Source organism: Genypterus blacodes, unplaced genomic scaffold (genome assembly GCF_046128005.1).
Source record: "Genypterus blacodes isolate CSIRO-AG114 ecotype Tasmania unplaced genomic scaffold, CSIRO-AGI_Gbla_v1 ptg000258l_1, whole genome shotgun sequence".
NCBI lineage: Eukaryota > Metazoa > Chordata > Actinopteri > Ophidiiformes > Ophidiidae > Genypterus > Genypterus blacodes.
The window spans coordinates 797,501-822,500 of record NW_027467051.1 but is presented as its reverse complement, the minus strand read 5'-3'; the positions used below and the strand labels follow the sequence as shown (position 1 = coordinate 822,500).

Here is a 25,000-nt window from a genome sequence, read left to right as displayed (position 1 = left end):
CAATCACAGTGTTGAGCCCAGAGAAGGATGACGCTGGTGAGGAGCAGCATCACCTGCGTGCACACTGAGTGTTAATGCAGAGGGTCAATATGGTCAATATGCAAATTTAGTCTAAACTCAGCCGTCAGTCATAATAACTATACTTCAGTCAGGGCCTATAGGGTCATAGTGGCTTCAATAATGACATACTTGTGTTTGTTAGGATCAGCTCAGGATGCTCACACTCCAGCACACAGACCACTGTACACGTGTGTGTGTGTGTGTGTGTGTGTTTGTGTGTGTGTGCGAAGAAGGGAACAATAACTGGAGGGGAAACAAACCGGCCAAAGAGCCTCACCACGGCAACGCTATGACACAGACCCCCAATTATAATGAGCTCATTCAATTTGTAATTGGGAACAAGCATCTTGGCCAAATGGAGGTTTCCACTGATGGTTATGTAACGAGATCACAACAAAATGATCCAGCATGGGGGCCAAAAGGAGGCGATTACAGAGAGACTCTTCCTCCTGCTCTCATGTCCTCACTGTCGTCTCTCCCTGTTGGTTCGGTTCAGAGTCTGAGACCCAGCAGCCTCACACAGCCTCTCAGTCTCAGTCTCTGCTCTTTTCTTTGTCTTCTCTCGCTCCTCAAGGCTATGATTTATGTTCCAGCCCTCCTATTCTCTCTTAGTGGATATGACCTGCTCCTAAAACACTCGGCACCAAAGAAAAGGCTCACAAACAATGGAATACAAAAATAATACAAACTGCAGGTCACAAACTTTGTAGCTATTATGTGAGATTATAAAGTGGACTGGTTCTATGAGTTTAAAGAATAGATGGTACAGGCTTTAGGTTTAGATGGTCCATAAATGGGTCTGTCCCCCCGTGCCCAGCCCTTTGTGTCATCAGTGAGTCTCATAATGAAGAGGAATAATGTACACAGTGACCTTGAATGTCTCTGATTCTTTAAGCTGTAGTCCAGATCCGTGATCCAGTCAGGTTGGGTTGAACAGAAACTCTACAAACTCTGTCTGGAAGCTCATTTCATGCTTCACGCTTCAACCTGCTGCTTGTCTTTGATGCTTCTGTGATGTAACCCATATCCAATACCAATTTGAACTGGAAGAAAACAGGACATGAAAGCCAATAAAAACAAAAGAAAGCGGTGTGTTTTCTTGTTGGAACACATCTGAGCCGGGCTGGGAGCTTTGGCAGAGCCACGTCTGCCTCTCTCTCTCTCTCCTTTGTGTTTGTTTGTGCTCAGGCTGAAACGCTGCCATGAGTGACGGAGGTGAGTGGCGTGGCATTTGGCTTATTGTCATAGCAACGCTGCCAAATCTGACTTTGAGGATACTTGACTGTGACATTCTGCAGGATCAGGAGCTCAAACATGCTGAAGCACCGGACAGCACCGACTCCAACAGAACACCGGGGAGATCAGGGAGACGAGCCGGACCGCCGCCCACATGTTCATGCATCAGGACACGTCAGGACCTCTGCAAGCTGCTTATGGTGGTAACGGCTCAGTCAATGACCTCACATTCATACACAGGTGGCAGCCTGCACATCAGGAGCAGTTTGGGCTTCAGCGTCTTGCTCATTAACAATTTGACAGGCTTTCTAGGAGGAGCCCGGGATGAAACCAGGCACTCTCTCATCCCTAACTCTGCCATCCAGAGCCGGGCCCCCATAGACACCCTAAGGTCCCCTCTAATGGACACACACACACACACACACACACACACACACACACACACATAACCCTTCACCAAAGTGAGTTAGCGGGCGAGCGGTCACCTGAAGACAGCGGTTCACAGTGAGTCACAGGCTCCTTATCAGATTCATTCACGGCAGCTTTGCTCTCCGGTCCCGTGTTCCTTCCTTCCTCTAGGAGCAATATTGCCTGGGAACAATTTCAGGGGGGAGGGGGTTAACAAAGGTGACTCACACGTCTGCAGGCTTCCAGGCAAATCGGAATTCTGTGTTTCATTTGATGGGATGTTTCACTAATTTGCTCCCTTTTAAAAGGCGCAGCGAGTCGTCTTTGAAGTCTGATCGCTGTTTACGTGTTTCCTCTCCCTCACGCCGGAGATAACGCTGACGGGAGGAGTTCAGCGTGAGACGTTGAGCCGTCCCTGCGTGTGTGAGCTTCACAGCAGGGGGGGAGGGGGGGGGACACACGCAGGGACACACACAGGGACACACACACACACACAAAAGAGTGTTGGGCTTGTATTAATGAAGGGAACCTGCATTAATCTCCCGGGAGTTTGAGCTGCACAGCGGGAGCTCGTCTCAGATTGACATTTGATTCTCTTGCTCTTCCTTTTGTGTGCTGCGTTAATCTAGCCGATAATGAAACTTGCAATTTAAAGTCTAATAAAAAGAGAGCTTCCTTTGATAGAGAGATGAGCGGAGGACAGAGCAGCTCAGCAAACACAAACCTGCTGCCTGCCGGAGTTTACTGAGGATTTCTAGGAATTTGTTTTCAAATATTTCCTCTCGCTGCAGTGCTGAACTTGCAGAGTTGCTCGGAATCTCGTCTATTTCCTCTTCTTTGTTTCCCTTTTTAAAGTTCTATTTCAGCTCAGCTGGGTTGAGAAGGTGGCAGACTAAAGCCTCATCTCGTCCCGATCTCGTCTCTATTAGTATCACATTCCTCCACTGGAGATGAAGGAGGTGAAGAAGAGAAAAGGCTGCAGGATCACAAAGAGCAGAGGAATGCTGGAGATATTTACAGAAAGAGACACGTTAACACTTCACACACTTCAGATATTCCTCCAATAAAGGGTCAAGGAACATGTCGATGAAGCAAAAGGCGGCTAATGAGCAATGTGGAAGGAGGCTTATTGGGTCTCAGCTGATTGTTACAGAGTATGGATCTGTGCTCCAGAGGAACGCCAGTCACTGACTACTGACTCATGAGCTCTGCATGTACACACACACACACACACACACACACACAGGAAGAGGAAGGTACAGGATAGGAACGTTTAAGAGTAAAGGAAAGAATGAGAGTTAAACATTTCAGGCCTCTAAGGCCGATCGGCTGCTGAAGAGACTGATTGAGTCAAAAGGTCCTGGCAGGAAAGTTGCGGCTGTTTGAGTTGAGATGTTCAGCCGATTACACTGAGAGTTCCTCAGTGAAGGACCGGAGCAGAGCTGAGATCCTGAGACAAGAGGTCCCTGCTTCAATCAGAGAATCTCTGTCCAAGCCTGGAGTCCAATGTTCCCAAGAGATGAGGGGAGATCAGGTCTCAGATGGATCAGGACTGTGGGCTCAGAGGCTCTGAGGTACTGAGGGATCTCCTCCCCTCCTGCCAGGATAAGAAGCTATGGAATAACAAAGAATGAGGCGGAATCTTCCTGAAATTATGGATGAATGGAAGTGGAGAACAGTGAAGTGAAGTGAGGCTCATTTACAGACACAGAGAGGGAACGGAAGATTCATTTAGGAGTGAATCTGAATCAAAGTTAACTCTGAGGAGAGAGCAGACTATGTAGAGATGTTTAGATGTTTAGATGTTGAGATGTTTAGATGTTAAGATGAGGTGAACAGCTCAGTGGTGATGATCTGATCGAGCTGATCCAGAGAGTGGAGGTCCAGGTTCTTCACTGGGCAGAGGAGCAATAAGGTGAGAGAGGCTAAAGCAGGCAAAGCACAAAGCAAACACACCTTCAGATCAGCAGGTCACTCTGCTTAACCCGGGGTCATGTGTGTGTGCATGTTAACACCAGGACACGGATCAGACTGCAGCACTTCATACAGCTGACATGTGGAGAGAACAAGCTCACAGGGAAACAAGACAGAATCTGGAACATCTGCAGCCAGGAAACGTTCTTCAACACAACCAGGTCTGAACAGATCCCACTGATCTCAACTCAACCCTGACCCTTAGATGCCTCTGTGTGTGTGTGTGTGTGTGTGTGTGTGAGCTCATGACATCATCTCCACACTGTTAGCATGTCAGCTGGAGCCACATTAGCCAGCGTCTCCTGGCTCCTCGCAGCGCTCTGAGCCGTCCCAGGTGTCGCTCCATGTCTCCTTCACCTCATCAAGCTCATTGCCCGCCATCAGGAAATACGACCATCCAGTGCTGCTAAGCAACAGAGTCAAAGCTCCTCCCTGGAGAAGCTGACAGCACTTGGCCTCCGTGCCCCGTCTCTCTCTCTGCCTCAGACCTGGATCCGAGACATGTTCTGATGTGGTCAGGTCTGGACTCAGGCAGGAAACAGAGAGAAGAGGCTCACACACACACACACACACACACACAGCAGAACTCCATGGTGACGGTGCCTCCACTCCTGGCTCCTCTGGTTCGTCACCTGACCAACTGATATTCCCACTTTATGATTCAAACTACAGGTGCTGGTTTGAGGTTGATCCTCTTCATCCCACTGCTCTTCTTGTTTGTGTTCTTCTGTCACTCTGTGTTTGCTGCCCGCCCTCTGGTGGATCCACATTTAGCAGCAGAGACTCTACAGGACCCCCCGCTGAGCACCAGCCACCGACGCTGATTTCATGCTACTGTTCTGTGGCAGTAAGTCAAACTGGAGACCACACACACACACACACACACACACACACACACACACACACACACACACACACACACACAAACACTCTCCCACTATTTCTACAGATGGAATGAAGCGGTTGTGATAAGGCCGTGTGGGGGTGCGGTGCAGTGCAGAGGTACAGGGAAGAAGAAGAAGAAGAGGAAGAAGGAGAGGAGGAAGAAGAAGAAGAAGAAGATGGCCAAGGTCCAACACAAACAGAACCACAGCAGGTGTGGGGAGGGAACGGCTTGGGTCATCTGCACTCCACACAAACGACATAAAAAGCCTGGGGAGGGGGAAGTGTGTGTGTGTGTGTGTGTGTGTGTGTGTGTGTGTGTTGGGGTAGGAAACATTGCAGAGCGTGACTCAAGAAATACTGAAATGAAACGTAGCAGGAAGATGAAACGCAAATGGGATGAAGGGAAGTGTGTGTGTGTGTGTGTGTGTGTGTGTGTGTGTGTGTGTGTGTGTGTGTGTCGGAGGTAGGAGCAGGACCCCCGCAGGGTTTGGCAACAGGAAGTGTGTGTGGTGCTGACTCACAGCCTGAAGTGGCCCCAGCTGATCAAACTGCTCAGAGCTGCAGAGGAATGACACGTCAACACACCCGGAGAGAAGAGTGTTTATAAAGAGACTCAGTGTCCTCATGGCCCTGATTTAGACTCTGAGAGGAGGGGGGGGCTCAATCTATCAGGTTATCAGAATAGATGAAGGGATCTAAATGAAAGAACAGATCTAAAAGGTGCTTGTGCGTCAGATCAGACCTCTCCTCACGTCACATCAGTGTTAAGATGCTGGTTTCCGTTACTGGAGGAAATTCATAACAAACCGGAGATTGCGGCTGAAAGTAAAGTCCATGTCAGAGTCAAAGCAGCCCAGATGTTCCTCTGCCTGCAGGTCCACAGAGCTCAGACCTGATCCACCCTCCCTCCAGCCCGTCTCTGCCCTGGTTCAGTCTGTGTCTACCTGGAGCTGGTGGTCATAAGGGGGCGTGGCCCTACACAGAGCGGTCAGAAGAGCTCTGCCTTCACTCAGCAGGTCGCCTCAACGCTGAGCCGCTCTGATCTGTCTGTCAGTCTCAGGCTTCTTCCTCACTCATATATATATAAACAAGACGTCTGCATTCCTCAGCTCCTCCGCTCACACAGCAGCTGGTCTTTACTGAGTATTGATCCACCGCCCTGTTCAGCCCTCATAGATACACTGTACTGTGTTCATTCTGTATGATGAGGTCATAAATGTCTTGTTGCTTTCACATTTAGAGGCATCATGAATGCTTCCTTCCTTCCTCTCTCAGCCTCTCGGCGTCTGTCTGGACCTCTGTGTTCCTCCTCAACATGACTCATCTCCAGCTGACACAGAGGAGAAACCTCACCCTGATCAGGCTCCATGAACATGAACACTGAGCTGGACTGGGAGCCCTGAACCTCCACGTCTCCATACGTCAGGTCTGAGTCACACCTGTGCTTCTCCTGCTGCCACATCCAGGAGAAGTTCCACCTACACTGCGTCTACTGACGGTTACTCAATACGAGAAGACTCTGTGTCTTCCTCATCCACTCACTGCCTCACAACTCAAACAAACAAACATCATCAGTAAAGCTGCTCTGTACTAACAAACATGACATCATGGAGCAGTAAATAATAACTCCAGTTTAGAGATTTGACTTCAAATTTTGTAAACAAAGACTTAATTTGAACCCCAGACCAAAAGAAAGATTTGATCTCTAGGTGGCAAGAGATTGTATTGTTTTATATTCAATTGATGTCATAAAATTTACTTTAGTCTGACGGCCACAGAATGAAGACCTGAAGACCTGAAGACCTGAAGACCTGAAGACCTTAAGACCTGAAGACCTGAAGACCTGAAGACCTTAAGACCTGAAGACCTGAAGACCTTAAGACCTGAAGACCTGAAGACCTGAAGACCTGAAGACCTGAAGACCTGAACACATCGCCCTGACACAATCAATGCGAGGGAACAATAATGCGATCAGCAGAAATGAAAAGCTTCTAATAAACGAGGTGGAAGGATTCAAACAAGCAGCGATGATATTGATTGAATAATGACTATTAGATCAAATATTCAATAACATGGAGGAGAGGGAGAGTAAAGTCGTCAGGTGGAAACTGGATCCACACTTTCACAGCCACACTTCCTGTTTTTCATCTAATTAAGACATTTATGTGGAAATGAATGAAGAGGAGACTTTCACGCATTTAAGCGACGACAGCTGAGTCAGCAGACGATGAAGACTCCACAGGAAGAAGAAAGATCAGAGGGGCTCAGAAGGAAGAGGGTCTCACTTTATGGCAAGGAGAGGAGTTCATTCATTCATTCATTCATTCATTCAGTCACAGGAGTCAGAGTCCAGTTCGCAGACTGAGACACTGGCTGGTTACTTTAAAACTTTAAAACAGGAAGTTCTGGTCTAATCAAAGGACACTACAGCGTGATGTGTTGATGGTTTGTGTTGTTCTTTGTTTTGCCTTTACATCAGCCTGGAAACGTTACAACTGCCACCTTCAATCATCGACTCATTCATTCTTTATACCCACTTGTACTGAGCAGAGGCTGCAGGGGAGCTGGAGACACACACAGCTGTCACGGGACTGACACACACGCACACACACACACACGGACACACACACGTCACTTTCACACATATGGACAATTTCCATTTCACCTCCCTCGCGTGTTTACAGAGGTGAGCCGAGCCACGCAGACTGGAGGAGAACATGCAAACACTGAAGAGGAGCAGTTACACTCAGAGAGGACAGGAAGGGGAAAGAATTCAATCGTCTAACTCACAAAATACACATTCTGGGTTTATAACAGAGAGGAACTTTACTTTTGGAGCCGTGTCTACATTCTCTACTTCTCTGTAAAAAAGGAGACTGCAAACTTCTCCTTCTTCATGCCTCTCATCTTTCCTGCCTCCATCAGATATCTGAGCATGTTGACCTCCACACCATGACTCAGACCTGATCCCTGCTCTCACCTGGATCAGGTCTGAACCTTAATGAGGTTGTTGTCCTCTGCATTTATCAAACCTATCTTAATGTTCCTGCTGCAGAGCGAGGCCGGCGTGCGGAGACGGCGACCTCATCTCCAATGTTTACCCTGCGCAGTGAAACCCGATGAGCCACAGAGCGGGGGGGCGACTCCCACAGCGAGGCCATCAGCGCCACGGGAGCACATTCACATCGATCCGTGTGAGGATTGCCATCGAGCTCCCAGCGGGAACTCCAGCAAGGAGAAAGCAGAATCAAATATCACCTCACAATAAAGAGCAACTGGGGTGAAACGCCTGGGATCAGTTTACAGTAAGAACCAATCTAATATGGACGCCGTTCTGCCGCAGGAACAAAGGTGAGCGCCGGGCCAAGAGCCGAGGTGTTCGTTTACAGTAAAGACTTGGAAGAGAACTCAACTCAGTCACTGAAGACAGTAACGGCCCATTAATCATTGATTGGCGGTGTTGGATTCATGAGGGTCACAGATTAGCGGCCCAATGAGGAAGACAACAGAGCCGACGCCTCTCTGTCATGTGATCGTCCTTCCCTGCCGCCATCTAGATTCATTCATGTAGGAGCAAAACAACCAAACAAACTAAAAATGACACCATCTTTAAATGAAGACACATCCATAAGATGTTAAATGTTTGGTTCCCTTTGTTGTTTACATGTTAGAGATGATGTCATAGCGTCATGATGTCACCTGGCACTACTATGAGTCACATGAAGCATGTTGATAGAGGTCAGGGGTCACAACCTTGTGTTTCATTGTCTTCTATTTGTTCAGCCTGGTGGTGGCGCTGTAATAAGCACTTTGATGTTCAGACTGATAAAGTTATAACCTTTATATGTTATAACTTTATAGAACTTCTTTAAGTCAGAGGTTCAAATGTTTCTCCTGCATTCCTCATCTGCATCCATTTCTACCGTTTTTAAAATTCTCCAAAACACACTATTCTACTTCTATTAAAACCCTTTTCAAAGTTTTTCTACGATGAATCACAAATCATTTAATCTTATTCTATTAATATTCATGGTTTTGTTATTTTCCCTGCATTTTCATTCCCCTGGTTTATTTAAAAGATTTCTTGATTTATTCCGTGTATTTTTGGAGTTCCTTCCCTCAGAATTGAAAAATGATTTTTTTTGTTGATTTCTGTGACAAATGAAAGAGAAACTCAGAGTAAACGTGTCGCCTCTGCAGAGATCATCTCATCTTCCTCTGCTCTGCTCTGCTCTGGATGGATGGATATGAAAGATGAGTCCATCTAACAAATACATAAATATGTCAGCGTGACATTTATGCTTTGTTCTTTCATTCATAAACCTCATAACAACACAGAATCACCACGACAACAAGCCATCAATCACAAACTGACTGAGGCATGCAGCTGCTGTTCTCCCTCTGTGGGCAGGAATGTGCCAATCACCTGCATTTAACATAAGATCAATCGCTTTCATGGACGGTTACTGAAGCACGAGAAGGGCAGGTTGTTACCCCTCATACCACCACCAAGGCCAAACATGCCAAGATGAAAAGAGTGAAAGCAGCAGATTGTGTATTTCTCCATTTCCAGTGTGGATCAGCTTCCTCACAAACACAATCAAGCAACGCTTAAGACTGATGGGGAAACTGATCAATACCCCCACCTTGGCTGTGCGTCCCTACACCCCAGTGGCCAGCAGGGGGCTCTGTCCTGTTTATGCACCAAAAAGGCGATCCAGAAGAATATGGATGTAATGTGCTGGATGTTTTAAATGTATTCACCTCACATGTGCTACAGATCAATACACAGGACATGTAAGGCCACACAGTTGATTAGTCACTTTATCTATTTAACATTAATATAAATATATAAATAAACATGAATATTGACACACACCTGATTTAGCAATGTGAAGAAATAATGATACTAACTGGAGCTTTCTCCCTCAGAACCAAAGCCCTGCAGGATGTATTGACTTCTCTGCTGCTTCCTGCCTCTCATCTGTGTTTGTTCAACTCAACTCAGCAATAATCAATAAGAGATCTACATAATCCAGACCAGCGTACAGGAACCTCATGGTGTTCTGACTCATGCGGCATCAGGAAGACTCTTGCTCGTCTCTTCTCTGTGTTGAAATGAGACTTTTTGCTGCTTCTAGGTTTCATCAACAGGTTTTTCCTCTGGAGCTGAAGGAAGTGGATTGTCAACACGGAGGAACAGAGAGGAAAATTGCCTCAACTACAGTGATATAGTAGAGCCACCTCTGCAATCACTCACTGTCAACATTCAGGCTACATGGACAATATGTGCATTCATCTAACCACACCCACCTCTCAGCCCATCTCACACACACACACACACACACACACACAGAGAGAGAGAGAGAGACACACACACGTCAGCAAATCACTGTCAACACCACATGCTTCACCTCTTCAAGACTCCACCAAACAATTGCTGTCATGATTACAGCGTGCGTGCGTGTGTGTGTGTGTGTGTATGTGTGTGTGTGTGTGTGTGTGTGTGTGTGTGTGTGTGTGTGTGTGTGTGTGTGTGTGTGTGTGAACCAGAAGATGACAGCTGGGCTGACGCAAAAGTGCATCTTTCAGCAGACATCCTGCATCAAACGTCAGGAACGGTGACTTTACAGTAACATACATGTCCACCGTGTACCTGAGTCCAGATAGAACCTTTCTCTGCATTGGAGGAGGCCTGCAGCGCTAACAGGGAGACGCGTGTTTGGCCTTAGCGGTGGTTAAATCCAGCTTGACATGTATTTGCTGAACACAGTCAGCATGTGTAAGAAAGAGAGCTTTAAATACAAAGGTCAGATTTGTGGACGCTTCTTAAGATGGAGCTCAGTCAGATTCAGATGCTTCCCTCTCTTCCCTGGACACACACACACACACACACACACACACTCCAGGACAAAGTGCAGCTACTTGGCAGACAATGTCAAGCTGTTATTGTGTTTGTAAACAGGTGCCTGTGACTGATGGCTGCCTCTCTGCGCCCTGTGCCTCCATCCTCCTGCTCTGATGTGAGATTGCTCTCTCTCTCTCTCTCTCTCTCTCTCTCTCTCTCTCTCTCTCTCTCTCTCCCCTTTGGGTATAATAAACATTTACTCTCTGCTCCCTCTCTCTCTCGGCCGCAGGAGTTCAGCTCATCACAACTTTACCACAGAGATAACATTAGGAGTGTGTTCATAAATGTCGATGAGTTCAAACGCCTCCACCAAGGCCCAGCAGGTCTCCTCACCAATATAAACTCAAATACATCAGCAGCTAATAATACCATGACCTAGAACTCAGATGTGGGGAAACAGATCAGTCAGATCTTCTCCTGATCCATAAACCTGCACCTGGTGATAGTCCATCTGCTCTACATTGCTCTACATTGTGACACTTCCTGCTCCTGACACGAGATCCAACCGAGTATTTAGTGTAAAACAAACTGTGAGGAAAGTCTCCGCCCGCTCTGACGCTCATGAAACTCTTTTGTGATGTAAATCAAGCAGAGTTTCCACGCTGAACACGAAACCCCCTGACATTTAGAATATTTAGCTTTGATTTCCTGAAGCTCGCTCCCGTTTCATTATGCATGAACGTCTGTGATTCAACAACACTGAAGTTCCTCTCACGGATCGGCTTTAGCTTTAAATCACAGAGGGTTTGGATCCGCAAACACAAGCTAAATAATGTGTTCAACCATAAACACATACACGTGTACACAGATAACACAAAGCCTTAATGAACTTTACACAAACATGAGGCCACGTTAATCATCTGTTTGTCATCTGATTGATTTGTAAGTCATTCATGCATCCTAAAGCTACTTTACTTTATTACTTGAAGATACATAAGACAAATAATACTATTAAATAATGACATATATAAGTGATTCAGGTCTAAGTGGAGTCTCAGTCTTATGACACGTCTTTTGATTAGCATAAGTTTGAGTTTATGAGTTTTGCTTCTTTCATTAAAAGTTGTTCAAACCAAAACCTCCATTTAAAAGCCTGTGTGTGTGTGTGTGTGTGTGTGTGCGTGCCAGAGTTGTTGTCTTCCATTTAAAGCCTCAGTTCCAGCTCCTCTCACTCTGATTACATTTCCTGTGTGTTTCAGGGGGAAGAGACTGAGTCTGAGTGCGTTTGTTTTTGTTAAGGAAAACATTGTTCTCAATGCTTAAAGCCAAATCTATAAGCATGTTGATATTTCCAGACATTTAGCCGTGATAACATCACCTTTTAAGCTGTCTGAAGTCTCCTGGCAACCCGAGCAGCCGGGCGCTGCAGGAGCAGCAGGTATATAAAGCCTGCAGCTAAGTTTCAGCAAGAACACCTTGAGCTCACCACATGCTGGCATCACTAAGTGTCACATTCTGAGCAATTAGTCAGAGGAATAAATAGAGAGGGGCCGGTCTGGATGGAGGGGGAGTCTCTCTCTTTCCTTACTTTATATTTTCCCGGGGGGGGGGGGGGACTCGACGTCTCATCATGGCAACCGAGGTGTGAGCCCCTCCAGACAGCTGGTCAGACATGCGCTAACGCTATCACAGCTGGTCTGCAATCTCAAGACCTCTGGCCGCTTCCCCCCTCGTGCCCGATCTGTTTATGGAGATGTGATGCTAATAAGGACGAGCGTCGGATCACTGAAGGAGAACGCCAGGGAAGGGATTCTTTAGAAATGTGACTTTATGGTTGAAACCTCAGGCTGCTGTTTGTGGCTTCACTCGGCTACAGGCTTAGTCTGATCCTCATGTCAGGGTCCAGGATTAAGACTTAAGGTGCCAAGGATGTATCCACTACAGCTACAACCACTACTGTCACTACAACTGTGATTACTCTCTCTTTACTAATACAACAAATACTATAACATCTACTACTATTACCACAGCTTACAACAACACTACTGCTGATGCTTTATTTAGTAATACAACCGATGCAACAGCAGCTACAACAAGTGCACTAAGACTTCTACTGCTACCTCTGCTGCTGCTGCTGCTGCTGCCAGAAGATCTGTTGCTACTCCCTCTACTATTTTCATTAGATCGGTTGATTCCTGGTTTTGATATGTTTCTGAAGTTCCATTCCAGTCTTTGAGTTGGAGGATTTCACCAACACAATGGGGGAACAACAGGGGTCCATGATTTGAACCCTGATGGACGCCACAACACACATAAGCTCCTCCCATCCAGCCATCCATCCATCTGATTCATGGTCAACAGTATGAGAGGTTAGAATTCAGATTCAGGACTGATGCCGACTCTGAATCAGGATTCAGTCTCACATGTTGCATCACAGCAAACGTGTATTAGTTTTGATTAAATCTGTGGAAGCCGTTTCTCCTCTTGTGTTGTTATTCAGGACAGCGCTAGTAAGAGAAATGACTGGAGTGCAGCAATACAGTAAAGAACAGAGGCTGGGAAAGAGGAGAAGGCAAAGATATCAATGATGGAGGAACAACGGTAGAAACAAGCTCTTTAGATTTATGAACAGAGGGAACATTTACAGAGCTGAATGCTTGTGTGTGTGTGTGTGTGTGTGTGTGTGAGTCTGTTATGGGCCTTTACTGCTCTGTGGTGGATTGTTTTGTTATATTTCCTGTGGTGTTTGCCCTTTCCCATGTTTTATCTGACTGTAAATGCACAGAGAGACAGACGAGCCTGTGTGTGGCTTTAATATATATTACTGTAGCTTTCTTTCTCTTTACAGTTTCGAAGGATGACAGAGTTTCCTGAGTCTCCACCTGCAGCTTCAGACTTCACACTGAACAAATCACTTCCTTATCCTTGAAGAAGAGTTTTGCCCAAAGCTTCTGCTACGTTTGTGAGAATCTGAGAAATCTATTTACTTTATGTATCTGAGGAAATGCTCTTTGAAAAGACGTTGACGTACATGTGGGCAGCAGCAGCAGATTGATCACAGCTGTCAGAGGGAAGCTGCTGCATGTAAACCCATCATCTGATCACATCTGCTTTGTCTAAAGATATTGATGACTTGCTCAGACACAATCAACACATGATTTGTTTCAACCTGGCATTAGTTCCCATCTGATAAGGCAGTAAACTGGAGAGTCCTACAGCTAATCAATCACAGGAAATGAACATGCGGACACTCTGCTCTGGTCGAAGATCGTCAGAGTGGACAAACTGATCCGCCTGCCACCTACAGAACCTCCATTTGGTCCATAAACTCTAATAGTGGAGGTACAAACGTGAGCAGTAGCCTTTGTAGTCTCTCCTTAAGTGATGATTGTGTGCTTTTCTTCCATTCTTAGCTTCCTTATTCATCAATATCTAATGATAATCATATCATAAAGGCTTTACACTTCATCTGCATCTTTGTGCTGCGCTTGTTTTTGTGAAATAAGTGTAAATTGGATCTCAAAGCAATGCAGCTAATGCCCCGCAGTCACAAACAAACATCACTTTGCTTGTGCCAGATTTGTTTTCTCGCCCCTTTCTTCTTTATTGCACTCTGCTGCTGCCAAATAAAGGCACTGCTGTCTCAACTTAAGCCTTTACATTCTTCTGCTAAGAGTCTTTTTATGCATGAATGTTTGCACAATACTAAAACAGGTGGCAGAAGAGGGCTTATTGTTGTAGAGTTACGAGGAGAGGCTAAAAACATTATTATTGTTATAAAAGGAAGGATAATGATAGAAGTTGTTTTCTACAAAGGAGGCGTAACATGTGGCAGTAAATCTGAGCACTTTAGAGAGCCTGGATATTAGACGGCTCTTGTTTCAATAGAGTGGAAACCAAACTGGGCCCAACCTCCCCTGGTCTGTACTGTCCTCCCTCTTAAGTGTTGCCTGGCAAAGCCGAGGACGAGTGTGGCGCATTAGTTTCCACCCGAGGGGAAGCGGCTTCTCTGGAACACAGCGATGGGGGAGAAGGTCTGCTCACATCATCTATGGTTACCTTTCTGATCTGATATCGGACATTCGGGGTTTACAAATGCTGGAGTCCCTTAGAATGTTTTAAATGCAGCAAATCATAACAAATATGAAGGGAGAAAGAAGGTAAACAGATCATTAATGGATGATATGTGGATAAAAGGTGAATAACATCTAAGAGAGAGTAGATACAGGCTAGGAGGCTGAGGGGAGCTGTCCTTTCAGCACCACCATCACTGCACCGAGCCTCTCTAAAGCTGAGGAACAGTTGTGCTCCTGGGTTAAAGCTTCACTCCGGGATGTTTACACCGTCACACTCTCTGCTGCGCCTTGATGACGCAACGTGAAAAGTTGAACCCAGACCCAGACTCCACTACGTGCACGCAGAGGTGCAGCCACGTCATGTCGACTTTAAGTGCGATTCCAAATCTCCTGCCGTTGTTTGATCGCAGCCTGATCGAGACCTCCGGCGGTGCTCGGCTCCCTTTGGAGCAGCGAGTCCTGCAACATGTGGCTCAACTTTGAGGACTTGTGAGTGCGTGTGTGTGTGTGTCTGTGTGTGTGTGTGTGTGTGCGGGCTGTGTGTGGCTGATTCGGGAGATGACACGCACTTGTGTGTGATTACCGCCTGCATACGTGGTTGTGTTGTCGTGAAAACATAATTGTGCCGGGAATGAACCGTGTCCTGTTGCGCGGGGACAGGGGCGCGCCTACGACGAGTCCAGCTACAGAGTGAGACATGACAACAAGAGAATAGAGACCCGGACTCACCTATGGTGGTTATGACTGTGATGGCAAAGTAAAATGACCCTGCGAATTTCCACTGCACCCCGGCTCTGTGGGGCTCTGCCTCCATGATGATGGTCTCCAGTTTGCGGTAATCATCCTCGCTGATGTTATATTTCCCCTGGAGACGCTTCTCCTCGGCTTCCAGTTGCTCCTTCTCCCGCATCTCGAAGTCTGACTCCAGGGCGTCAAAAACGGCGGCCCCGACAAGCAGGTACGTAAACGTGCAAATGATCAGGGACAAGGTCCGCACGTTTTGCCGCTTCATGGCCAACAGGAACCGGCGTCCGAAGGGCTCATGTCCCCTCGGATTCCCCGGGAAGGCGCAGCAAGCGTGGGGAAAGCCGTGTGGACACTGCCTGGAGGCGGAGGCACAGAACGGTGCGCTCCGGTGACTGTGGCCGCGGTGGAGCCCGGGCACGGAGCAGTGGTGGTGGTGATGGTGATGGTCCCCTGCCTTGTAGTGATCCCGGTAACAAACCCCCAGATCCTGGTCCTGGTTCGCGGAGAGGCACAAGAGACTGCTCGATCGCCTGGACCAGGAGCCCTGCAGCCGAGAGACCCTGCGCAAGACCTGCCCGAACCAAGTCCTCCCGGTGCGCAGTGCCATCAACAAGCAGCTTCCAAGATCGCCTGTTGGTTTCTGTTTTCCTCAAGTGAACAAAGCTGATTTTGCACAAAATAAAAAGCTCGCTGATGGATCCTCCGTGTTTGCTCCTTTATATTCCACTCACAGCTGCAGTGTGGTGGGAAGAAGAAGAAGAAGGATGAAGAAATCCTCGGACTGATCGTCTTTCCGCATGTCTCTAACTTTCAGCTCAACACCAACCTGTTCAGTTCGGCCTCATCAGTATTCATCCCTGCTATGCGAAAAAATCCATTTCGTGCCCGTGAAACTCCGAAATCTTCCTCGCGAGCGACAGACAGGCATCCTCATCACAAATTTTGCTGAGTCGTCTGTAGCTCAGGAGGGTCACGAAGTAACGCAGAGGGACACCGAGGTGGGAGTGTTACACAACGCGAGGAGGGTTCTCACTCCGCCTCACACATGTCACGGTACCGCGGCATTCCTGGATCATCTCGAGCTGGGAACGGAACAATAATCCATGCAGGCGAACTCATCCACAACAGGTTCACTCTCTATTCTGGAGCCGAGGAGGAGGGGAGAGGAGGAGAGGAGAGGAGAGGAGAGGAGAGAAACAGACTTTGGTTCTTGCCTAAATGTTTCTGCGCTCCGTTACGCGCTCCAGACCCGCGTCCCCCATCACTTTGAGCTGATTTAGGAGGAGAGAATCTGTGTTTTCTGGCTGTGCGGGGGCCACTGAGTTAACCATGTGTGTGTCACGAAGGCTCCACACTTTATGTCTCCACACACACACACACACTCCACACTCTGATGCGTGGGCGTTGCTCCTCCTGTCATTGGAGCTTCTCTCTTTTCCAAAGCGTCACGATTCCTCCGTTCGCGTCTGCCCGCTGTGGAAGCTCTCTGCCGGGGGCGCACATGACCGTGTGGCCCCCCTATGCACCACGACCCCCCCCCCCTCCCTCCCACACACACCCACCCACCCACCCATACACTGACCACTCCCACTCATCACGGACACACACACACGGTCCCGTCAGAGCAGCAGGTCGCAGCTCCGGAGCCACATGTTGCTGTCCGAGGTGCTGAAGCAGCTGAGCAGAGCCCGGACTCATCATCATCTTCATCCACAGCTGGACCGTGATGAATACACAAATACAGAAGAGAAACATCAACATCAGCACAAACCCAAGCTGCTGTCACTCACAGGCTGACAGTTCAGAGTGATTACATCATCAAGCAGGGAAAAACGTGTTCCTCATTACCAGGAGACATTCTGATTATGGTTATGTACAAATACGGAGCGTTTACAACATTTAATATGGATCTAATGATGCCGCTCGACCATAATAGCTCTGCACATTGTGTTCACACTCATTTGGAGTCGTTGAGCTGCACAGACACGGTCCATCAGGCCAACATGCAGATCTGTGGGAGGAGGAAACCCACGCAGACTTCAAACCAGCACCAAGCTGGATCTGAACTCCTGACCTCAAACTGTGAGGCGATGGAGTGAGCAGACATCATGAGGTCTCGCTTCAAAATATAATTACTATCTTCTATAGATGGCTCTGAGTATAGGGTCGGGAATCTAAAGGGCAACTGTGAGAGCACTTTGAAGAAGAGGAAGAAGAAGAAGAAGAAGAAGAAGAAGGGGAAGTTTGGAAATCCGTTCCTGGCCCACACACAGAAATCCATACTTTGGTCTCATATTGACTTCTTTTGGATTTGGACATCTAAACTAAACGTAGAGCAAAGCTACACTTGTAAACAAACCACTACAGGAAAGAAAAACACCTAATGACCCGTTTGTTGACCTTATGGAAGAGATTTAAATATATAGTAGGATAGAAAAAGATAAAGGGCAAGATCTTTACACAGGCAGCATCCTCAGGGTTTAGAATATTTAAGTTCATGTTTAGGTTTGAGTTATGCTCCATTGTCTCCACAGTGATCTAGAGGCAGAACAATGTTGCTATGAGAGACCAGGGGTAGAAAAACAAGATGTCTTCATAAAGTGACTTTACTGTATAGTCCTGTAGAATCAAAGGCTTTATGTGGCAAAAACTCATAACGTGTACAACACATGGACCTCACACACACGTGACCTGCTGAGAACACACACACGAACACACACACACACACACACTCTGACACTTACAAATGTTTCAATATTACAGAGGAATTTTCTAGGATTTTTTTTTTTTTTTTTTTATATGAACAACAGAACACCCTTGTGCTGTGGTTGATCTCATCTCATCTCAGCCCATGAATGTCATGTGAGAGTGTGTGTCAGTGTCTCTGATCCCATCACAGATCAGACAGGAACACACTGTTTCTGTTAAAGTGTCTTCAAAAGGCTCAGGCACCTGAAGGAAACTCCTCACTCCTTCAAATCAAAACCATCTCCACCACCGTCGGCTGCATTCCATTTTTAATGCCGTCCACTCGTATCCATTGTCCTTAAAACCTCCTTCACCTCATATTAATGTTCTGCTATACTAGTGGGCGCTAATAAGAGAATAGATCCATAACATCAGATAGTAGATCCACTTTAGAGCCACAACACTCAGAAGCACAGGCTGCTGCTTTGTGACAGGGACAGATTAAAGTCACTTCACACCTGGACAGAGTTTGTGTTGTTGTTCTTTCTGTGTATCTTTGGGTCTGGACTCCAACAAACAGAAGCTGATGTCATAACTGAGCCTGATTCATTCATGATCACAGACAAATCAAACAAAGTGTGATGAGGAATCTCTTCTAACTCCAAAGCTTGTGTTTGTTGTCGTCTCATTCTAAATGAAGCTGCAGCTCTCAGTCTAACTCTATATTATTCTTATATTATGATGCTGAACTTCTTCTTCCTTCTACATTTTCCTCTTAAACACATCAAACTCTTTGCACTTAGTCATCAGTCAACATTTCCTTGCTGAACACAATCACATTTCACGCTCCAGCCAAATGTAAGTGAGAGTTAAGTGATCATCTGTGCCACCGCCGCTCTTCCTCTTCTTCTCTTATCTTTGTGCTGTTATGTCACTGCAGCCTCCCTGTGGGTTTGAGCTCTAATGAGGCTTCTATTGATTAGCAATGTTTGTGGACAGAATGATGTCATTTCAACGTACTTTCAATGCACACACAGACACGCACACAGAGGGGGGGCGAGAGAGAGCTAGGGCGAGAGAGAGTGAGGGAGAGGGAGAGAGAGAGAGAAACTCATCTCACAAACAGGTTGATCTCGAGCTTTGCCAGCACTTCCGGCGCTGCTCAGAGAAACGCGTCCCCCGTTCCAGAGTCTAAAGTCATCAGCAGCCTCTCTTGGATGTGGCGGCGGCTCGGTTCAGCGCTCCGCTCTAAGCTCCGCCCACCCACGGCCACGCAGCGCATTCCAGGACACGCAGAGGGAAAGTTTAATAATGGCAACAAGTTCCATGAGTCTCCATGGTAATGACACAGAACATGAGATCAGTGAGCTCATCGCTCTGCAGACACAAAGAGAGGCTGCTGCTGCGTGTGTGTGTGTGTGTGTGTGTATTCGCGTGGATGTCTCACTTGTTCGTGGGCACGTGATGGCTATTTATAGTCTGTTGATTTGTACCGCTGTGTGTGTGTGTGTGTGTGTGTGTGTGTGTGAAGCAGTTCCTCACACATCCACGCCACACACACACGCACGCGCACACACACAGACACACACGCTAAACACGAGCATCGTAACGCAGCGCGCAGTTCACACATCGAACACGCATATTGGTCACACTTGCAGGGCTCTACTACGCATGCGCACACAGCTGTATAAAGGCTGCTGTGCGCTGGAGGGTGAACGTCTAACCCCCTGTGACGTCATACGGGTCGCATGCCCTGAACTTTGCCCTTCAGCCTCTTGTAGTGAATCTCTGTCCGCCTCCCCTCATCTCTCCACTGTAGCTCTGGCACAGATCAGTACATATAGATCTAGAGTATGTAGATCTAGCTATAAAGATCTGCTGTAGACACACAGCTGAGCCTCTGCAGCCAGTGATGTAAGCTATCTACTCAAACTGTGGTCCGCGTACCACCTGTGGTACCTGCAGCGCCCCTGGTGGTACCACACACACACACACACACACACACACACACACACACACACACACACACACACACACACACACACACACACACACACACACACACACACACACACACACACACACACACAGTAATCCTATGGAAGGTTTACACATGCAGGTTGAACATTTACCTGCAGTGAGTTCGGAGAGGAGATCATTGAATTCTATGAGGCTTTTATTTGCCTGAGTGTTTCCTTTGTGCCGTCACACACTGATTGTTCCGCCTTTACCAGGCGCCGAGGAGCTATTCTTCTTCCTTTCTTTCTACTGGGCTTTCTATTGCATGTCACTGCCTGAGATGAAGAGGAGGAGGAGGAGGAGGAGGAGGCTCAGTCCAGAGTGATGGACGGCTGTAAGGAGGACTCTGATCACACTCACATGTTTGCTGCTGGGTGATGAGAGCTGCATGATTCTGTGATAAGAAACCTGATTTGAACTCAACAAGTGCGCTTGCGTAGCACAACATAGCTAAAGTCTCTCTCATACACACCGTTTGGTTTGTGGAGGTCTACACACACACACACTTCATGGTAAGGTCTCCCTTCCTCTGGTTCCTCTCGTGAGTCGACCTGCCAGTTTGACTTGAAGCAGAGTAATGGAGTTATGAGCGGCTCGGTCTCTAGTTGCTCGCCAAAGTTCCTCTCACTTGAGTCGGTGTTGTTGCTGATTGAGACAAGATTGACTGAAGACGCTGCTTCATGGAATCACTGAGCGGTTCCTCTGACATGCAGGCGAGCTGAGGCCTTGGTGTTACAGTCTAACATGTATACTGTATGTGCTTCCTCCTCCCTCCCCTCAGGCGTTGGTCCCCACTCCTCCTCCCTCTGTATCGATGGAGCCGTGCAGTCGTGTGTTTGGTTTCACATCTGTAACTATAATAGCGCTCATAATGATATTGTTCCTTGTAACAATTCACCAGATTGCGACTGGCAGAGGCGACGGTGACGTCACCCGAAGCTCCCAGACGTCTGCAGCGGGTTGATGACTTATGGATCTGAGGCCTCCTGCTGAATATAAAACATTCCTCCCCTCATCCAGCAGTCACTCATTTATATATTAGTTTATGGCTCTGCAACTTCCAAATAGTGAAGAGCCCTCAGGTCAGACTGCACATGAACCACTCCGCTGCATCTCGGCTGCTATTTTTAGCTGAAAGTGCCATAAAACAATATTCTGACAGAACAATTTCTCTCTGGGAAGAAGAAGAAGAGGCGGGTGGGCGGGAGGGCGGGGCCCGCGGAGTCAGGAGGAGCCGGCAGAGTAAACGTCTCCAGGATGAGGAGGTGATGAGGAGCGCGTCTGCATAGTGTGCAGTATAAGCTGTCCAGATGGGGTTTGGTTCTTATCAGCTCCTCCAGACCAGAGCTGCATCCTGACAGGACACTTTGTTGTTCTGGTGCCAGCAGCTGAAGGTCCACAGTCACACGTTTACACAGCAACACCTCCCTCTGCTCTCACAGTACAGAGAGGAAGAGGAGGAGGAGGAGGACACACCTGGAGCTGCTGTTCTGATCTTTAAAGAGACAGAGAGAGAGACACACACACACACACACACACACACACACACAATCTGTTCCAATCAAATAAGTAGCCAAACAAGCTTTGAGGGCAGAACTTAGTGGGCTTGTTTGTTTTGTATGCATAACTAATGAGCTCTCTGTATTGATTCATGTTTTATTCACACGTGTGTAAACTCAGATATTTACCAAAGCTGTTTGTTACTTCAGATGTGACCTTCATGGTCCCAGGTCACTGAACGCAGCGTTTCAGAGCTGCTGGAGTGTAAATGACACCTGAGTCCTCACACACTTTGTGTTCCTTAGTAGAACTCAGCATTTAAAATACTTTAGAGAGACGTGGTGCTGCTCAGTCCAGACAACCTCATCCATTTCACTCTCCGTAACCAATTAGTATCAAAGTGTGGATAGAGGATGAAGAAGTGCAGACTTTCTTTGATACTTTGCCAATTTCCTTTCCAAGTAAAACACCAGACCTTCCAACAGGCTGCATGTTAAACATCAACCACAGCTCAAACTTACACAAATGGATTCCATGACAGATGATCAATCAGCAGGTCCTGGGTTCCTTTACATGCTTGGAGAGGAGGAGGAGGAAGAGGAGGCGGAGCTACTGTAAATAAGGTGATAAACATGCAACATGAAATCAGCACAGAACAAACCTGAGGGGAAGTAAAGGAAGCTAATGAAGGAGGAGGAGGAGGAGGAGCTTGATGTTCAGCAGAGGTGTGGAGTCAGAAGGTTCCATCTTCATCATCATCATCAGGCCTGGAGAAACTACAGAAGCGTTTAGACCCCATGATGTCAAACCCACTCAGAGATGTTGTGGACACACACACACACACACACACACACACACACACACACACACACACACACACACACACACACACACACACACACACACACACACACACACACACACACACACACACACACACACACACACACACACACACGCTGGAATATTATTCAACCTAGAAGAATGAATACATTTCCCATCTATGACTGTAAAGCTGCAGGTGTGCAGGTGAGCATGGATCTGAACCCTGACTGATCACTTCTTCAGTCTCACAGGAGCGTTTATGAGCTTCAATGTAAATCAATGCTCAGTTAATCCACATTAAACTTCACATCATGCAAACTGAAGGCTCATTGATTAAAGCATTAAAGAGTGTGTGTGTGTGTGTGGAGCTGGTCTGACATGAGCATGAGGATGTGATCAATGACCTGCATGTGTTAACAAAGAGACACAGTGTTATCCAGACTCTTCATCATGATGAAGATGATGACGTGTGATCACGTGTGTGTGTGTTTGACATTAAACACACACACATGTGATGACGTGTGTGTGTGTGTGTGTGTGTGTGTTAGACATTAAACACCAGCGTTTCCCCTCAAACTAAAGTGGCTTTACTTTAACCCAACCCCATTGCAGCAGTGTGTCGTTGCTCAGGCTGCAGGTAAGTGCCTCCTGATCGTGTCATTATTCCCTGTAAGCTCTCATTTCACACAAAGCCCAAACTTAATCTATTCGCCTCTATTCTCCTGCTCTAAGTGTTTCTCTCTCTCTGATAAACCTTTTTCAGAGACACTTGAAAAGCTGGGCCAAACCAGTTTAGCCCCCCGAGCCCCCCAAGCCCCGCCCCCCCTGAGCCCGGCTAATCTGCCTTCATCTTCTTCACGTCGTCCAATTCACACTCCGGCTTTGAGAGGAGAGAGGAGGAAGAGCAGACGCAGACACGCAGACACACACACACACACACACACACACACACACACACACACACACACACACACACACACACACACACACACACACACACACACACACACACACACACACACACACACACACGCTCCACGATCAGGAGCTCTATCAGGTTGAGTTCCAAGAAGGCTAAGGATGTTCAGAGAGCATCGCAGAAGAGACCAGACCCACAAAGACCAGAACACAGAAGCTCAGTCAGACCCCAGACCCTGGTCCTCTGTGTCTTTACAGGTCCTTTACAGGTCCTGCACCTCCTCGTCACACTGTGAGCCCGGCGGAGTCACACGGTGTGAATCAGCGTCAGCAGGGACAGAAATATCTCCTCTGATCTCCATGAGAGCGTCAGAGAGACAGGAAGTAAAGACCAGCATGGAACAAAGTCCAAACATTACAACTTTGTTACATTTATTCAACCAACAGTCCAGATCAGACACAAGTCAGTGGAATAACAAAGACATAAGAGAGAGGGGGAGGGAGAGGGGGAGGGGGGGAGAGAGAGAGAGAGAGAGAGAGAGAGAGAGAGAGAGAGAGAGAGAGAGAGAGAGAGTCCATACAGCAGTAGAAACACATTCATCCATACTTGTGCATGAATGCTTAGACCCGGACTGTGGCTGATCCAGTTTCCAGTGTTCAGGTGTTCAGATGAAGATGTTCTGGGACAGGAAGTCACCTTCAGGATCAAATATGAGCCTCTGAACAAACGCATCGGATAAAAGACAGAGACCAGTGGACTGCAGCAAAGACTCGAGTCCTCAGGTCCCATCAGGTCCCCTCAGGTCTCCTCAGGTCCCATCAGGTCTCCTCAGGTCCCATCAGGTCCCCTCAGGTCCCATCAGGTCTCCTCAGGTCCCATCAGGTCTCCTCAGGTCCCATCAGGTCCCATCAGGTCCCCTCAGGTCCCATCAGGTCCCCTCAGGTCCCATCAGGTCCCATCAGGTCTCCTCAGGTCCCCTTCCTCACAGTCATCCTCATTCTGTACATGATTTACTTCATAGGTCTACATCTTATTTACAGACACCAAAGCTCTGTGGACCCTGGAGGGCCCCCCTAGGCTCCGGCCTGCAGGGGGGCGTCCAGGGACCTGACGTGGACGCTGGGCAGGTCGAACCAGGCCAGAGGAAGCTCCCGCCCGGCGCTGTCGTCCTGGAACTTGATGTTAAGGTAGAAGTCTCCGGCGTAGAGGAAGAGGAGGCCGCCGTCGCAGGTGGAGCTCTGTTTGGGTTCAACCTGCAGAGAGACACGGTCCGGAGAGGTCCAAAGGGTTAGACCGGATCAGGTCTGAGACTCTTACTGGTCCTCACTCATCTATACTGATACTGATGTTACGATGTTACCTAGGTAACCGTCACCTACTAACCTTGTCGATGCAGAAGGTGTTGGGCCCGATGAAGGTGACGGCGTCCTGCAGGTCCATGTTCTGGACCCCGTTCTGGTAGTCCTGGTAGGGCACCACAGTGAGGCAGAAGGGGCCCACGGGGTTCTTGCTCCTGTTGGTCAGTTTGACCTCCAGCGGCACGGCGTCGCCCACTCTACAGTCGGTGATGACGTCACAGTCGCACGGATTTCCGTTCACCACAACATCTGGAGAGACAGAGAGAGAACCAGGGAGCAGCAGGTCAGGAGGGACCAGACTCTACACAACTTCACGGTTTATGATCCAATTCCAATCTCATGACATCATTTCATATCAGCTGATGAGTGTTTGTGCTGATAAACATCTGATCAGAGGAGAGGAGCCCTGATGATGTCATGCATGACTCATTCCTGTCAAGACGGGGAGAACACACAC

General features: G+C 47.7%; 2 protein-coding genes across 3 annotated transcripts in view; both read right to left on the bottom strand.

Moving 5' to 3' along the window:
* The window catches only part of kcnk9 (potassium channel, subfamily K, member 9), a 23,936-nt gene extending 8,095 nt beyond the window's left edge, over nt 1-15,841 (bottom strand). Inside the window, exon 1 of the mRNA XM_076171572.1 lies at nt 15,217-15,841. Coding sequence (XP_076027687.1) covers nt 15,217-15,841 — 625 coding nt within the window. The remainder of the gene's footprint in view (nt 1-15,216) is intronic.
* A 7,753-nt stretch (nt 15,842-23,594) lies between these two features.
* Nucleotides 23,595-25,000, bottom strand: part of trappc9 (trafficking protein particle complex subunit 9) — a 110,524-nt gene continuing 109,118 nt past the window's right edge. For both annotated transcript variants that reach the window (XM_076171580.1, XM_076171581.1), the window contains 2 exons: nt 24,569-24,792; nt 23,595-24,438 (listed from right to left, as the gene is read on the bottom strand). In XM_076171580.1, coding sequence (XP_076027695.1) covers nt 24,259-24,438; nt 24,569-24,792 — 404 coding nt within the window. In that variant the 3' untranslated portion in view covers nt 23,595-24,258. The remainder of the gene's footprint in view (nt 24,439-24,568; nt 24,793-25,000) is intronic.